Genomic DNA, 17284 nt, shown 5'->3' with positions numbered 1-17284 from the left:
CACGCCACGGTGTCGCCGTGTAGAGAAACTAGGGCGTAACAGTGTTATTCGGTTTCTGTTTACCGCTTGAGGAACAGTTGAGACAAACGAGACATCCCTCATTTTCTCTGAGACCATCCAGCATTTTATTAATCAGCTGATGAGCGGAGTTTATTGTTTTAGGTCGGGACGCTCTGCGCGACCTCGTTACAGAATGATCCTCCGCCCGCATCCATCATTTGTCCCCGCGTGTCAGGCCAAAGACAGAGCATCAACGCACTATTTCTGTCAAGCAAATTTTGTCGGCTATTTATATTCAGATTACAGGCCCGTCGACTTAAAAGCCTGCGTGTTAACCTTGTAGGCAAAATTTTCAGCCCGTCTATTTTTGGCCAACATTTATGGCTTTTGTTCCTATCTTCTCAAGCCACATTTTCCACGTCGGGTGGAAGTGGGTGAACTCGGAGTTCACTGGAAAAACTTCCAACAACAAACAAAACATAGTCCGGGGGGGTTCTGTCACAGCCCATTGTACAGGGCGCAGAGTGAGCGTGCATTTTAAAATCTAGTGCAGCAAAGGAAGCTGTTGTCATGGTCGTAAATAAGCAGGATGTGATGCGTGTTTATCTGTCGACGCAGAGGGAAGCTATACATTTCTAGGCTACGTTAAGGCAAATACCTTCCACCGCCTCCTCCCTGCAGCCAAATGACCACTTCACTTTTTGACTTCTGAGTTTTCCGCCGTATCTCAACTGTGAACAGCGGCAACACAATACCTACTATTATCTTCCAGGCAGTGGCGTTAGGCCGTTACCCCCAAATGACCTGCGAGTCTGTACAGGCGTTTATTAGCCCTGAGGTTTTTATTTTAATGCACCAGCCAATACATTTAGGTAGCCTGAAAAGAATGGAACCAAATATCAGGGATAAAGAATAAAAAAATATTAAATAAACAATCTATTATTTTAGAATTTTAAAACATCCCAACCAGACTGAATACAACAACGGAACAAAATATAGGACAATCCTATGTCCCTTAAAAAAAGAAAAGAAAAGAGACAAAAAAAGTGATGTGATGTGAGAGTAAGACTGTAATTCACAGGGCGAAAGAAGACTAACGGGGAAATACATTTTTAAAATCAATGAAAATAAAAAAACTTTTGAAGTGGTTATATTCTGGCAAAAGACTACCAGGACAATTAATTCACTACGAAGCATTAAGCCATTAGGCCTACCTGTAGGTTATTACTCTTATCATTATAATTAGCTATTATTATGGTAAAAAAAAAAAAAAAAAATAGATAGCCTAAATAAATATCACAACCTTTGTTTTTGTTTTTTGTTTTTTTAAGTAGGCCTATTTTAAATTGACAGTAGGCTACTTTTTTTTTTTTCCTTTTATGTCTGCGGAGAAGAAAACAAAATAGAACGGGCTTATAATATCAGAGGCGATAAAAACGTTTCTTTTAGTTGAATCATGAAACCATTTCACCTTCATTTCATTCATAAAACCCTCCTCTGTTTTCTGACGATTTGATATCGGATGATATTTGCCATGTGCTTTCTTTTACTGCAATTATTTTTGACACAATAATTTGCCCATAAAATTGTTTTTTTTTAAATTTTTTAAATTATTATCATTATTATTATTAGTAGCCTAGTAGTAGTAGTAGTATGCTATCATTATTATTATTAATATTATTATTAGCCTATTATTATGTAGCGATGGGATTATTATTATATTCCTTAATTATGTTTTTTTTTTTTAATGGCGGTAGTCAGTTTGGTTGTAGGTTGTACACAACTTCTCAGATGAGCAATGCGTGAGATAAACATCCATCAGAAACGCAGCAGCATCACGCACCTGCAGTCAGTCACTGAGGATCACATAACCTGTTTCACAATTATTACTCCTCTGTGCTGCAGAGGACATGAACTCATTTCATGAACTCGGGCTTGATGAAACTAAAGAAATAAAACCTATAACGAAATAATTAGGCTACATTGACTTGAGGAGAAGAGGCGACGCCTGGAAAGACCCGGACCTACAGCACCGGCTCGATTTAAAGAACCTGGCAGCTGACACAGACTTAACCTGATCTATTTTTATTCTACTGAGAAAAAAAAAATCTATTCATAGGCCAAGACAATTGACACTGTGGGGTTATTGAGGACCAACGGTTTATGACCTACCACTCCTCTCATCTTTTTTGATCCGTGTAAAGGCCTTATCTCACAAACTCATCAGGAGATCCTGTCCATGATAATGGTACCAGAGATAGACAGCGCAGATCAACACTGTGTGACACATAACAAAATGTGCTGTGGTGAACTGAATGTTCTCAGCAGTCTTCATTTAGACACAACTATTCAGATCAAACTAGTGATGTGCTGAACCTCGCGCTCCGGACAGAAGGACAGACCACAGTCCGCCTCGGTCCTCACAGAGCTGCTGATCTACAAAGAGACTGGAAGGTTCATCCAAATCACCCAGACTCTCATTCAGTCACACATTTTACTCACAAATAAATCAAATATGACGGAAATAAGTGTCGTTTTTGGAACATGACTGTTTGACAGTGACATTGTGGAGGTGTAGGCTGCAGACTGTCGGACAGATGCAGCGCTAATAGAAGAGGAACAAAGCCTGGCCGTGCTTTTTGCAAGCATGTGCCTATATCATTAACGAAGACGTGCGTGACGTGAATTTACAAGAGTGTATAGTTGGATGTCCACCTTTCGGTTCATCCGTTTTCCCTCCCGCATGTTCAAGCGCGCATGCAGCCTAAACAGGCAGTCAGCACACAGACAGAAAGGAGAGATGGGCGCACCTCACGCTTTGGATGCGATTGGTCTCGGCGCGCCTGCAGTGCAGCAGCGCTGCCGCCCTTAAAACACCATTGGTTGGCTTGTATCCGGGCAAGACGCGGGTTCCCGGTGTGCGCAAAAAAAGAAAAGAAATAAAAAAATATCCAGGAAAACCCGGTCCACTTTGACCAGTTCTATGAAAAGACAAGGTAGAGGAAAGCTGGCAGAATGTCCATCAGCATCAATGATATTATGATTTAATTTTATTGTTAGAGGTGGATAATAAACGGTTATGCCTATGGGTTAATGCTGCGGAGCATCAAACAGCAACATTAAAGGGTATTCATCCTTTCTTCCATCGTGGACTTTCATTTTCTCACTTTTATAAACGCTATAGCTCATGCCTCACCTTTACATTATAATGTAAAGGTGAGGCATGAGCAGCAGGTTACGGTTCTCATAAACACAGGCAAGGCAAGACCATTTTGTATAGCCCATTTCTACGAACAGTTTGTCTCAAAGGGCTTTATAGCATCATAATAACATCCTCTGCCCTTAGATCCTCACACTGAGGAAAAACTCTAGGAAAACCCTTTTAACGGGGAACATTTGGAGAAATCTCGCAGGCTGAGCAACATGAGATAGATCTCTCACCCAGGTCTGAACATTGCGCTCCAGGGATTTATTCAGTGTCCCACCTATAGTCTCAGATTTAGGCTACAGTCCTCAGAGTCAACCTGAGGACAGGCTGACCTGTCTGTGCATGGACGAGCAGCGAGGACACGCGCTCGGACAGGCCCCGTGTCGAACCAAGACCTGTCAGCACCGACGCACCATGATCAGAGATGATCACTGCTCTGTCTGCCATCAAGGTGATCCACACTGTTTCCTAAATCAATGAACTCTGTCCGTTTGTTCCCCCACTGCCTCTCACAATCACTGTCCACTTTCCGATTCCATTGTCCATGTTTTTCCATATTCCATGTTGCAAACTGTTTTCTTGACACAACATCTAGGGGATCCCTCCTCTGCTCACAATGAGGTTTCTCCTGTTTTTTTTTTTTTTTCTTGGGAGTTTTTCCTCAGTCGATGTGAAGGTCTAAGTGCAGAGGATGTTGTTATGATGCTAAAGCCCTTTGAGACAAACTGTTTGTAAAATGGACTATAGCTACAAATAAACTTGCCTTGCCTTTCTAACGAATCTAATGCAGTTACATTCGGGGACATGGCTGGGTTGCACGTGCAGTGTTATAATAAATTAATATCTTATTATTAACAGATCTGAAAAGAATATTTTGTAGCCTCTTACATCTCTGGCTGTGAACCCATCGTTTTAGTGGGAGCCATTCTCTGAACTCTTCAGCTTTATAGCCTTCAACTCTCTTCATCATTTAGGCAGTTCTCTTTTTTTTTCATTTGCACTTAATGTGCGTTGTCGTTATTTCACAACAGGAAAAGGCTGATTTGTGGTCAGCTCTTAACAGTTAAAATGACTGTAGTCACTGCAGCTGCCGCAAAACGACATATTTCAGTCTCGGTCCTAATTCAGTGGGTTTGAGCTGATGTAGAAATCTGCAGCGCGTGCACCTCAGATTTCTGTGCACGCACGCAGCCTATATGATGGGTGGGGGACCTGAAGGCCCAGGTGCTGCAGGCGCGTGGCCCATAATGTCCACATGCAGTGTCCCCGTCAAAGCTCCAGACTGAACAATAAACTGTTTTTTTGAAGAAGTTGAGCATGTAGAGCACTGTGACGGGCCTGACTCAGTCATGCGAGCACAGATTCAACCGACAAGAGGAAGAAGAGAAAGAGGGTGGACCGTCAAGAAGACATGTTGTTGGCACGCAGTAGATTTATTTCAGCGGCTTATGTTTGATTCAGATACAAGGAAACGAGCTGTGATACTCGGAGGAAACTGAAATCCTGAGGGGAAATTCCCACCGAAGCTGAAACGTCCTAATGTTGCGTTTGTCTGTCGGCTGCAGCAGCTGCGAGGCGACAAGCAGCGGAGTGGATGGAGCACGGAGAGAGGAGGAGGAGGAGGAGGAGGAGGAGGAGGACAGCCATTTTCTCTGTCGTTGCTCACACATTAACGCGGTTTGTTTGCAGGCGGGCTGCGGCGGAGGGACCGGGCCGAGAGCCGCGGCTCTCTCAGCCGTCGACCCGCTCACTCCGCTACCGGCCATGTGCGCGCACACTCCGCAGGGACAGGCGGATATAAACATCAAGCGTTTGTCCCCAGTAGTGTTGGCACTATTTTTTTCAGTAACCAATATAGGCTAATCAAAAAAAAAAAAAAAAAAGTTAGGCCTAACTGTTCCCCCGTTATAACGCCGTTACCAGGAGGTCATGGTTAGGCTATGGTTAGGGGGGCGAGTCCAAGTAATTTTGACATAGCCTATTGAGCATTTTATTAAAAATAGATAGCTTTATTTACTCCAAGTCCAATTAGCCTACAATTAAAAAACAGGCAACAGGTTACTAATAGACAAACAGTTTATAAACAATATAGGCTAGACAGCACACTAGTACACACAAGCTAAAAAGGTGCAGTTGTTCAAGCCAGTATTTCCAATAGCCTACATGAAGGTGTATCTTGTGTCACTCTGAGTCAGAGACATTATAATTCCATTTTTGGATCGACACATTATAGCCTACACATAAACTTATATAAAATTCCTTATCAAGGCATTGAATGTAGGTAGCTACAGGTCACAAATGGCTCACACTTTCCCACCTGGGTACCTCAGTAAGATTCGAAGGGCGTCATTATACGCAACCTTGATCTTACCTTTGCTATAATTGCACCAGAGGTGTGCTGTCGGTAGAGCAATTTTAACATCCTTTGAGTACATGTGAAATTTGTGTGCAATCATGTTTTCTTGCATATACAGTTTACAGCATTGCAATTGCACATCACTATCACAGAGATCATGCCCCAGGTATTTAACTTTGGTGACAACATGAAGTGTTTGCTCAGACAGATACGCCTAAAAAGAGGTCAACTTTGGCTTTAGGTCCTCCTTAGTTCTGACTATCATTAACCACTCTCTTCTTTGGATTAAATTTGATGTTATATTGCACTCCATATTCAGCACACACTCTCAGTAGTTGCTGTAGGCCAGCACAGAACAAGTCATCCGCATAGGCTACATCAGATGATTGATGAGCCTATTCCCCACCATATCCATTTTTGTAATCTCTGTGACAGACCATCCATATACAGATTAAAAAGGACTGGTCTAACTCTGTTGGTAACAGGAAAGCTGGGTGACATCGCCTTGCCCCATCTGACCTTCATGGTTTGATGAGTGTACCAGTACAGCACAGTGAACAGCTTGCCATGGTTGATTCGGTGGAAAGCTAAAGTTGCATCTAATATAATATTGCATCTCTTATATTTAGACACTTCTTCTTTTAGTGCATACACACACAGATCTGTGCCATGCTCATTTTTAAAACCAAATTGATTTTCAGTCGTTGTTATATACATTCTTGGAGTCTGCCTAATAAAATCCGGTCTAGCACTTTAGATAGGGTACTTGCCAGAGCAATAGGTCTGTAATTATCTAAGCTTGATGCTTTACATGTTTTATCTTTAATGGCTGGCACTAGTAGTACGGATAACATTGGGTCAGGCAATATGCCATGTGATGTATGTCTGTAGCTTGCATACTCCATACTACATAACGCAATAGTTACTTTCCACGATGATTAGGCTAGTAAATCAATTAGCCCACTAACTCAGTTACTTTTTTGGGGAAGGAACTAGTCTAACTAAAACAAATTACTTTTATTAAAAAATAACATGCCCAACACTGGTCCGAAACAGGCAACAGGCGCAGGGTCGGGGTTTGTCCTCCTCGGCAGGAGAGGACGGAGCTGAACATGTTTAATTCAAAGCACCCTCTTCTTCTTCAGAGCACCGGCGGGCCACTGGCTCCCCGTAGGCTATAAGAGAGGAAACAGGATAGAAGCCAGCCGGGCAGGTGTTGTGTCATTTTAAACTCAACCTGCAGGTCGAGCGGAGGAACCAGCCGCCTGCTGCTGCAGCTCCCAGTGTGTCAGGAGGATTTATTCCACTCTCGTCTGACAAGAACAGCTGCCCAGGTCAAAATCACCAGCTTTACACTAATTATATCCTCTTCACAGACATGTTTAAGTGTGTGATAAAACATAGGAGCAAAGCCCAGGTCACGGTGGATGGAGGTAGCTGAAGATCAAGTATAGACCCCAGCAAGGACCTGATATTCACACGCCATAATGAAATTCATAATGTGGGGTTGAGAATTTAATTTTGAATCAGCTTAGTTTTTCTATCATATAAATGGACGGAGAGGCCTGGCTTTTAACTTTCTAAACCAATCTATCTGGAAATAAACTGACAGGATCTGTAATAAGCCTTACAGTCTGCAGCCCATTTAGCCTACACACACACACACACACACACACAAATAGAGCCTTATACAGATATAGCATCATCTGAGGGAGGGGCAGCCATTAAAAAGCATTATATAGCAGCCGCCCTGTCCTGCTAAAATCTTCAGCCAAGGTCACGTGTGATAGGACACTAGCGGTGGTTTCTCCTTCTGAGGCTGTCTTAGGGTTATAAAGCTACAGCAGCTATAAAAAAAGACATATTCCATAAATCACTTGCAAACAATTTTATTGCAAAACACATCATAGGAAGTCTTGACTTTTTTTTTTTTAGCCTTCAGATAAAACATCAAAAGTGCATCTCAATGTTCTCAGAGCAGCTCAGGTCACATGGTGCTGCAGAGGGATTTCTTCAAAGAGGAGAGGAGGCATGTTTGATGTAAGGGAACGGATGTGATTATGACAAGAAGGTGTGCTTTTACAGACTCTTAATTTGTTGCAAAAGTTACACAAAATATGACACAAATATTTCGTATTTTCTCATGAAAACCACGTTTTCTCTTCTCCCGTAACAGAGTGTCTTACACATGTCAGAAAATGGGGAAAAGGTGAATCATGGAGCGCCCAGCGGCTGACGCTAATGGATTACACAGCTCAGCTGGCAGTGTTAACACAGATCTGTGACTGATAAAATTCAGTATGATGTTACCGCACTGCTGCAAAATATTAAAATAAATACGGTCATATGGTTGAATATCATCTGTCTTAATGGAATTGATTTGTGCTCCATACTATATCTGGCGATGCGTGACTCAAAAACACTCTGGACTCTGAATACCAGGATATCAAACATTAACCATGAACAATCTTTAAAAAACACCCTCTCCCTTTTCGACGCAAATCACATTTATTGACAGAAAGGCGCTTCATTTTTCTTTATCTGCTTGTTTAAGGATGACTAACGGCGTGTGTCCGAGCAGCATGCATCCTTGTTTCAACTTGTCCATCTGTTCTCACGCACACGTATGCACACACGCACACACACACACACACACACACACACAGTGTAATTTACCATGATTCAATATAATTTTTCTTCCTTACAAAATTCTCCATATAGCCTACATTTTTAATGTTATCTCAGATGTAGACAGTCAAATGTATAAATCAAAATTATATCAATAGAAAAGTGAAGAGTATGTACAAGAGTTAAGTGCATCTTCAATTAAAGTTCCGACATCTATTTGATCTAATTTTGCTTTTTAAACTAAGTTGCTGAAATTAGATACTGCATGTGTTAGAATCTCCAGAAATAACAAGAGATAGCGCTTATAATAAGAGATATGCAAACAATGCATTAAAAGATCAACTTTTTTGTCTGAACTGTACAAAATGAAACAAAACAAAACAAAAAAAAAACATCAAGGGATCAATTGTACATTCAAGCATCTGAAAAATCAAATATATCTAATGTACATCTATACAGTTACATGGTAGATGTTTGTCTCTGCTACACTGCTACGTACTCCTTAAAGGTAACAGTGAGGCAGTTCGTAGTAATGTCTGTGATCACTATATTCCCAAGGAAAGGCTGGAAGGAGGGAAACGTCTCCTCTTTCCTCTTTTCAGTGTTACAAACAGTCGACGAGTCGACTTTCACCTCCTCTGCAGGTTTCTGTGTTTCAGTCTGGGGCTGTGCTTCTGTTCGTGTTTCCATTTGGGTTTGTGTTTCAGCTTGTGTGTGTGTTTCAGCCTGTGCTAGACTTTCCGCCTGCGTGTGTGTTTCAGGCTGGCGGGCTGCGGCGGCTGCAGCTTTAGGCCTGGACTTATCAATACTCAAGTCAATGGGTTCCTCTTGGTCTGCGTAGCCGCAGAGCTGCAGTCCGCTGTGGCTCTGCTGGCCGTTTTGGTCGACGCTGATGCTTTGGCTGGGTGAAGACGCCGTATTAGGAACGCTCACGCTCCTGGAGCTTAAAAACCTCTTACTGCTCCCATGCTCCTCACAGTCTGTGTCAGAGAGGTGTCGCTTTAGTCCTTGAAATCCACCTTGGGCCTCTCTTTTGTCCTGTGCCGAGGGAACTCCCCTATCCAAAGGCAGGGTGAGCAGATTAGGCTTGGTTGTCAGTTGTATAGGCTGATCCGCGGGAAGCTGCCCCTGACCCCTGACCTCGACATGTTTATCCTGTTCCGTCACAGTTGGCTCCGTTTTAGGGGACTGTTCCTTTTCTTTGGGGCATTGGACGTTAAAACCGGAGCCGGGAACAATTGGTTTGTCTTTGGGGTTCCTTGCAAATCCATTCATGAGGCCGAGCTTCTTGACAAGTTTCATCTTCTCCAGGTGGTTCTCTGTGCTATCATCAGTTCCCCTCGGCAGCTTCCCAGAGGCTTCCGACTCGCCACTTTTTATTTTAGCTGCTTGCATTCCGTTTTCCATGTACTTGCTCATGACAATAACAATCCGCCCGTTCTTGTTTTTGTTCTTCACGATCTTTAGCTTGCTGCTGCTGACACCGTTAGACTGTGGCAGAGCATCCTCCTTAGGTTTGACCTTCTCTGGCTCTTTGTGCCCATTGAGGTCCGCTGGAAGTTTCTTCAGCTCCATAGTGATGTCCTTCACTTTGGTCAAGCAGCCGGAATCTTTGTCCCGAACCCACTTCTGCTGCAGCACCGGAGGCACGCTGTAGCCTTTGTTGGGCAGCTCCGGGGCCCTGATGTCTCGAGGTTTGGCGAACATGGGCTCGTGGGCCTTGAGGTCCGGCTGGTAGTGGTGGTGCTTCTTGCTGTTGAGCTGGTAGTAGAACTTCTTGCCGTTGGTCTGCTGCTCGGCCTCGCGCTCCCTGCACAGCGGCTGGTACTGGTGGTGCTTTTTGCTGTTCAGCTGGTACTGCTGGCCCTGGGGACGGAGCATCTGGATCGGGCCGGACTTCTGGCGGCCGTCTTCCTCCAGGGACGCCTCGTGGAGGTCGGCCAGGATGCTGGATCTCCGGGCAAATGAAGGGACCTGTGAAACAAGACGGTAATTAGAATCAAAAGTAACAAAACTATGGTGTGATGAAGAGTTAGGGAGCTTTTAGGGAGTGTTTAAAAAGAAAGGACAGCCCTCTGGGTGGAGAATTTGATTAATGGTGCAACTGTCCACAGTATCTATACATGTGTCTGTGTCAGGCTCCAACAAAAAGCCACAGCTCACTGGGGCCCATGAGCTGATCTGTGAGCGGTGCTTGGAATGTGTGAAGGGGCCCTTCTGAGGCCTGAACAAGCACAGTTTATTTCAGGGGCCTTGGTCCATGTTCACACAGCCCTCCTACGGCTCCGGAGCGGCGCTTTCAGGCACAAGCCCGGGCATCAGGGTGATATTTCCAAGTGTCTCCTGTGGCTGTGACCTCAGCTCAGAGGAATGTCACTGGCTGCTTTGTGTCCCGTCATTGACTTTGTCCCATGTGTTAGAACCAACACCCTCCTGAGAGGAACAAAAACACTCCTCTGAGGGATTCCCCTGGCCTTTTGGACTGCTGATTGATGCGTTAAATGTACTATTCACAGTCACTTAGCTACAACTGTTAGGTCAGGGAACTGATCCCTATAAAATTTAATGAACCAAATAAAATTTATTGTTTGTAATAAACACTGTAATTGTCAATGTGCGAGCACTTCCAATACCTAGGTGGAAGGGGAACGTTTTAAGCATGTAGATCAGTTATGTCATGACCAGAGGGTGGGGGTGGTGGGGTGGAGGGGGGTTAGCATCAGCTTCTGTGGATTTAGTAAATGCTAAACTTCACAATCTGACAAAGCAGATCTCAGCTCAGCTTTACAATCTGGAGGTGGCAGGTTTCAAATGGAACCTAACACTGCATCTCAAATAAGGATTTTGCGATGCATGGAAGTGCAAGATCAAATCCCTGATGTGAATATTTGAATTTTCCTAATGGGAAAATTCTCCTTGGATTTATGCATGAGGTATTAGAGAGGTATCATGTGTCATTATTTCCGTACCTGAACCAGAAGGTGCTTGGGCTTGGGTCCTCTTTTGCGATATCCCATCAGCTGCTCCTGACGCTCTCTGTGGGAAGAGAAACCGGCAGCCAATCAGCGAAACCATCTTGCAGAGATGAGTTGCTGTTGCATGGCAACACAACGTCACGGGTGTCCCCCTCAGGCTCGGTTAGGAAACACCGAGCCCGCGCTACAGGTTGGAGTTACACTTCCTGATGCACACTGACACTCGTTCAACAGTGATTAAAGGAGCATTCATTGTATTTATTTTATCAGTATGTGTTTATCTCTACACAAGCAACCTTTTCCTTACACAGCATCGCTCTTCTTTCTTCACTATAAAGGGCTAGTCAGTTTTTTTTTCTTAATTAGATTACATTCAACATCTCACATGATGTCCGTATGCACAGCAGAAGATAAAGGCCTCTCTCCTGTCTTGACTTTTCCTTGGCCTTCCTCACTCTCCATGCAAGTCTCTCAAAGGCGGTAACTCAATACCGCAGACAGGAGTGATGTCAGTCCCCTCCCCCACCCTCCTCCCTCACATCTAATTACAATGACGACTCAGTGTATTTTCATAGCCTGGCATTCAGACGATTTGGCTCCCCGGAGAGACACGCAATTAGTTTCAATAAAATCTCTCCCCTTTCGAGAGAGAGAGAGAGGTAATTGCAAAAACAGATGCGGAGTGATGTCGATGTTTTGCTTTAACGTGTGACCTGCGCCCGAGAGAGAGAGTGGCTGCTGTAAGCAAAAGCTGAGGGAGGCTCAGAGACAAGCCAGTGACAGTTTAACATGCCGTGCTTTTGAGAAATTCAATTACGCCGTCCTTCATGTGGAGCTGTCTGGTCGGTCACTCAACAGACTATTTAGGAATTAGCCAAGCAGCTAATGTGACCATGGTAGCCACTTTGACACACAGAGCCTTTCACTAACACAGGCCGTGACTGGTTTAAAGTTTGAGACCATGCATGAACCTGTGATTTATGACAACTGCTCAACCACTCTTAAGTTTCCTGTTTACTTTATTCCTCGTGCCTTTCCACTACATCATGAGCAGATTAAGAAAATATGTGCACCATAATCTGAATTTCCCTCCATGCAAAAAAAAGAAAAGAAAGTGTTTTGCCTATTGTTCCTTCAATTGAATGCCTGACCTTTGCTGTGTGGTGATGTTTGTGTACATCTGTCAGTTGAAGGAAGAAAGCTTTGATGTGGTTAAACTATCCCTAACCCTAAACCTCAGTTTAAAGTGCAGGTGCAGCCAAAAATGTGTGACATCATAGATAGTTAGTGTGCACCTAAATACAAGTGATGTGGAAGCTTGGAATCTCAGTGAAGTAGGAAAAGGTTCAACTTTTGAAATAATATTCATATAGCCTACATTATGAAAGAAACTATGAGTCAATTATATTTCAATACTTAATAACAGCTGGAGTTGTGTTTAAATTTCTATAAGACTAAATATCCAATTAGCCACAGAGAAGTGTATAATCAATAATATGTGGGCTATTATTAGCTACTTCAATTGGTTGCAATGATCTGTGGAAGGTAAGAGGACAACACTGCAGCATGATACACTGATGCTGACACTTAAAGAACTATTGAAATGGCAAAAAGGAGATGCTTGACAAAGTGTCAAAGTGCCCTGAGTTTAACCCTGAAGCTGACCCACTGATGGCACCAGTGTTAATCCTAATCCAACCCCCAGGCACTGCATTTCTGACCCACGCATTGTGTGGACAGTTTATCAACATGGGATTATCCACACAGTGTGACCTGGCTGCATATTTCCTCATTATACACACACAGAGTTCCTGCTTGGCACATGTGGACAGGAAATACAATGGCATTGAGTCAAGAACTGGAACAGTAGTAATGGTGAATGTAACGTACATGGTGAGTTTCATTTTGCAGACGCTGTTTATCTGATTCTACACTCACCTGGCTTGGAAAGCATCAAGCAGCCTTGGATCCAAGATATTTTCCTCTGGTTCCCACGTGTTGTATCTGTTGAGAGGTGAATGTGAACAGTAAGGAAACATTGCCAGTCAAAAGTGGGTGACATAATAATAATAATAATAATAATGATACAGCTGGTAATAGCTGATGATTTCTGCACCAACTTTAACCCTCAATGGCCATAAACCCTGTCTTAAACTTATCAACTCTTATCACATGTCTCATTTGTAGTACGCTTGTCAACAACTAACTGAGACACTTGTACTCCCTGTGGATGCACGTGTAATAAATCATGAGTAACTTTTACGCACGGGCGTATGGGGGAGGGGACACGGCGGCCCAGCCTCCTCTCAACTGTAGATATATGGACATTTCTTAAACATTTGTCCAGCTACAGAGATGTCCTCTTTTAATTGGAACACTGGGGATTGCATGCGTGGTAAAAAAACCACATCCATCACAGAGGCCAAGGAATCGAGCGCCTAAAGCAAGAACGCGCAACCGCCCATACGCGCGTCCACGCTCGTATACGTACCGTACGCACACCTCAACAAACATACTTGTATCTTCAATGTTGTGTTATCGCAAACGAACACACTTGTGTAGTGTTGCATAAGGGGACTTACTTTGGAGACCATCCTCGCCACTTGACCAAATACTCGACCCTCCCCTGTGAATGGACAGAAACGGGATTATCAGATTAACGTCACTTTACGCAGCAAAATGCAATGTGCACACTACAGCGCCGTCATTTCATAAATTAGCTGGTGGGGGGGAAAAAACAAACATGTAGTCCACCGGAAAGAGAGAAAAGCAAATTGAAAAAAAAAAAAAAAATCACACTCATTGCCATGTGCATGTGCGTTAAAAATGTCCTTCCACGGCCTGGAGACCAACCTTTCTGCTGCGCTTCTTCTCGATGCTCTCCACCGCAAAGACGTGCTCTCCCGCGGCGGGTAGTTCCATTTTCCAAATCCAAGAGAAGCGGCTCCTCTGTTTGTTTTGCTCCTCTGCTCTCTGGTATCTGACACCTTTATCCTCGCGCTCAGGCCGTTTCCCCCCCTCCTTCTGCTCCTCTGATGTGAAACACAAGAGCCGCTCTCCTCTTAATTTTCTCTGCGCCTCTCTTCCCTCGCTTTCCCCCCTCGGAGACTCTCGCTCTGCAGGCGAGTTGAAGCTGCAGCAACAAAACACTTCATGCAAATAGCCGTTGGCGTGACGTCAGAGCAAGGGGGCGGTGATAAGGGAGGGGGGGGTTGTTCCCGTGGTGAGTTCACGTGCGGTCGGAAAAGTGTCCACCGCGGCTCATGAAGATATAATGTTTGAGTTTTTAAATTGATGCAATGACTTTAACGTTCAGTGATAAGTATGGAAACCTAACACATAAGTGCATTTTCTTAATGAGGCCTAATTCATGGTTTGACCATTTTGTTGCATTTTTCATGCTTTGGTCTGTAAATCTCTTCTCTGTTTCTCTATACACATTTGACATGTATGTGACACATAGGCCATATTAAGAAGGCATCTTCACTCACCTAACAGGTGCAGTAGCGTATAATGGTGGTTCTCAAAGTGGAAGAACCATTAAAACGACACAAATAAGGTATGAAAAGATCTAAGCTTTCATATGTTTTATAAGATAAAGATTGTATTTGAAACCCATGGTCAAATCAGTCATACATTAGAGAGAACCACATCCAATCGGTTAGATGTGTCACAGTAATTTTCCTTCCATGACACGGTGCTCTGTCCTGAGCCATGTCATCAGGAGGAAACCAGCATAGACACAAGAACTGTCACCTCCCATTACTACACATAACATAGGCCTACAACTATCATATAGTAAGTCCTTTACAATGACAGCTAAGAGCGAGGAAATTTCCTACAATCTAAAGGAGTGATTTGGGATCGTCCAAAATACGAGCTGAGGCGAGACCGTGAAGGCAACACGTCTCTTTCCTCTGTCAGTGGATGTGAAGCGAGATCCAACTGCAAGAGGGAGCTGTGAAAGAGGAGCGTCGCTGTGTCTCTGTCCACAGCCGTGATGGCCTGAGCGTGTGTGTGTGTGTGTGTGTGCTGCTCACCGGCCCACAGTCAGCAGCCCGGAGAGGCCTGTCGCGACGTGCCGTGTTTTCTGTCACAACAAAACACCGACTCGTCCACCTGCGCGTCCCCCGGTCCCTGTCTAGAGTCCATGAGCCGGGTGCATGAATCAGTGGGACACGTTTGTAGCCTCGCTGTAAAGACAACTGATAGGCCATCATTACGAATTCCTCCACCTATAGGCCCGACCACCGTCAAGGCCACAGCGTGTTTGACATTGATGTATCACCGCCTCCATAACAAGGCCTCCTCCTCTATACGGGAGCCGTGGTGAAATAGGAAAACACATCCACAGCCGCCGGGATAAAGCCGCCTGAGGGAGATAATGCGGGTCGTGTCATTGCTTGTGTAAAGTTAAATTACGACCTGAACCTGGTCGCTGTTGTGCGCATTACAACGAGTACATTTCCATATCCTCCCGCGGAGTCAAGGTCACTCGATGAGATGACATTTCAGACGGCTCCGTGCGGCGGGGGGGATTTTCCGGTGTTAAAAGATAGCCCTGGTTGTGTAGCAGTCGATGTAGGTCAGCTTCTTTAGCCCCGCCGGGTTTAACCTCAGAGGGGTTATTTCTGAGTGCGGAGCCCCCGACAGGCTCTCTCTGCACCACACGGCCCACTTAGCACTTCGCACGCACACACTGGACCATACGTTTGTGAGGCAGCTCCGGCCTGGAGGGACAGACAGCCGTCACCCAGCACCAGAGCTGGGCTTCACTGGGCCGCGGCAGTGCCCAAGGTGACACATAACACAGAATTCATTCTGGTATAACTGGACAAAGGGGGGGTTGAAGCTTCATCACATTTCCAAGTGTTAAGTGCCATTACAGCTCATGTGTCCAGTATTTATTGTTATTAATCGACCAACATTTGGTATTGGTTCATTTTCGATGTATTTCATCCTCAATAAACACAAAGATGTGCCACCGCAGTCGTCGGGTCCATTGTATCGGGCGGTTGCACCAAATAAAATTCAGCAGCGAAGGGGTTAAAGTGCAGTGTTCCCAGGCTGCAGCGCTCGGCCTATTACAGAAAGGCACGACCGTCTTTCCTTATAAGGCAATGAGTGCAAATCGGCGGTGAAATATCACACGAAATGAGACGAAACTGGCACATTCTCACTCGTCTATCATCTCCAAATGCTATTTAACGAGCAGTGGAAGTGAAAACAGCCGTTATATTCTTCACCGGCTCGTCCCCCCCCCCCCCCGCGGCACCGCGTGCAGCAGCAGCGCCATGCACCCTCTCTGTTAATTCAGCTGCGTCATTCCTAAATTAACGACGAGTTTAAGAAACACGGTCGTCAATTAGAGGCTGAGCGCTTTACTTGGCGGCGTGTCACTCTAAAGAAATAGTGCCCAGGAAGCTTTTAGCAGGCGACCAGAAACCGTGAACATGTCACCTGTCTGCTGCTCCTCCACCAAACTCCACATGATGGGTTCACACACACACACACACACACACACACACACACACACACACACACACACACACACACACACACACACTACAAACAGCACTGATCACGCATCATATTTGTGCTGATTAGATATTATATTTCAGCAAGATAACAATGGCTGCTGATGGAAACGACTGACACACACACACACACACACACACACAGCAGCGCCCATGCGACAGTTTTGTCTACAGCTTTGGAACATGGCACGTGCTACACGGGAGGATGGAGTGTGATGCCGCACGTGCGTATGTTATTAATGGTAGCGTGCGCACAGAAAGTTCACCTGGACAGCAGCGACAGACCACTGACTGGGGATTTTAAGGAGACGAACGAAAAAATCAGCTCCGACATCGACGCTCTGTTTTAAAACAGTTCAACTAATGACAGATGCATCAGCGCGTGAGGGGGAAATCTTCTCTAAACAAGACAAATGACAAAAACTGTGACACAGCAGCGACCAAACTAAGTCTATAGTGTCTTTTGAGCACCGCTGATACGTAAAACCCGCGTTCGTCTTTATCTGTATGTAAACTCCTCCTCAGGTCGTCTCCTTGTAAAAAAAAATTAAAAAAAAATAGAAAACTCAAGGGTGCGGAA

At 44.5% G+C, this 17284-nt stretch overlaps 1 protein-coding gene across 1 annotated transcript; it reads right to left on the bottom strand.

Annotated features, from left to right (window-relative positions):
- Positions 1-7428: 7428 nt before the first annotated feature.
- On the bottom strand, positions 7429-14104 carry LOC146991422 (E3 SUMO-protein ligase CBX4-like). Its single transcript, XM_085771519.1, has 5 exons — positions 14021-14104; positions 13750-13793; positions 13106-13171; positions 11162-11228; positions 7429-10166 (listed from the first exon to the last, which is right to left on the bottom strand). The coding sequence occupies exons 1-5, from the start codon at positions 14087-14089 to the stop codon at positions 8676-8678; spliced, it is 1737 nt and encodes a 578-aa protein (XP_085627645.1). The 5' UTR covers positions 14090-14104; the 3' UTR covers positions 7429-8675.
- Positions 14105-17284: the final 3180 nt, after the last annotated feature.

Source organism: Trachurus japonicus, chromosome 1, assembly GCF_045865225.1.
Source record: "Trachurus japonicus isolate A0001 chromosome 1, Traja_1.0".
Lineage (NCBI taxonomy): Eukaryota > Metazoa > Chordata > Actinopteri > Carangiformes > Carangidae > Trachurus > Trachurus japonicus.
The sequence above is the reverse complement of the archived record's forward strand: the minus strand, read 5'-3'. Positions and strand labels throughout refer to the sequence as shown.

Excerpts from the sequence above, each read along its gene's own strand:
- LOC146991422 (XM_085771519.1), bottom strand. The coding sequence starts at position 14,089 with ATGGAACTACCCGCCGCGGGAGAGCACGTCTTTGCGGTGGAGAGCATC. Across the intron at positions 13,794-14,020 it reads AGAAGAAGCGCAGCAGAAAG|GGGAGGGTCGAGTATTTGGT; the intron begins GTTGGTCTCCAG and ends GTCCATTCACAG. Across the intron at positions 11,229-13,105 it reads CTTGATGCTTTCCAAGCCAG|AGAGCGTCAGGAGCAGCTGA; the intron begins GTGAGTGTAGAA and ends CTCTTCCCACAG.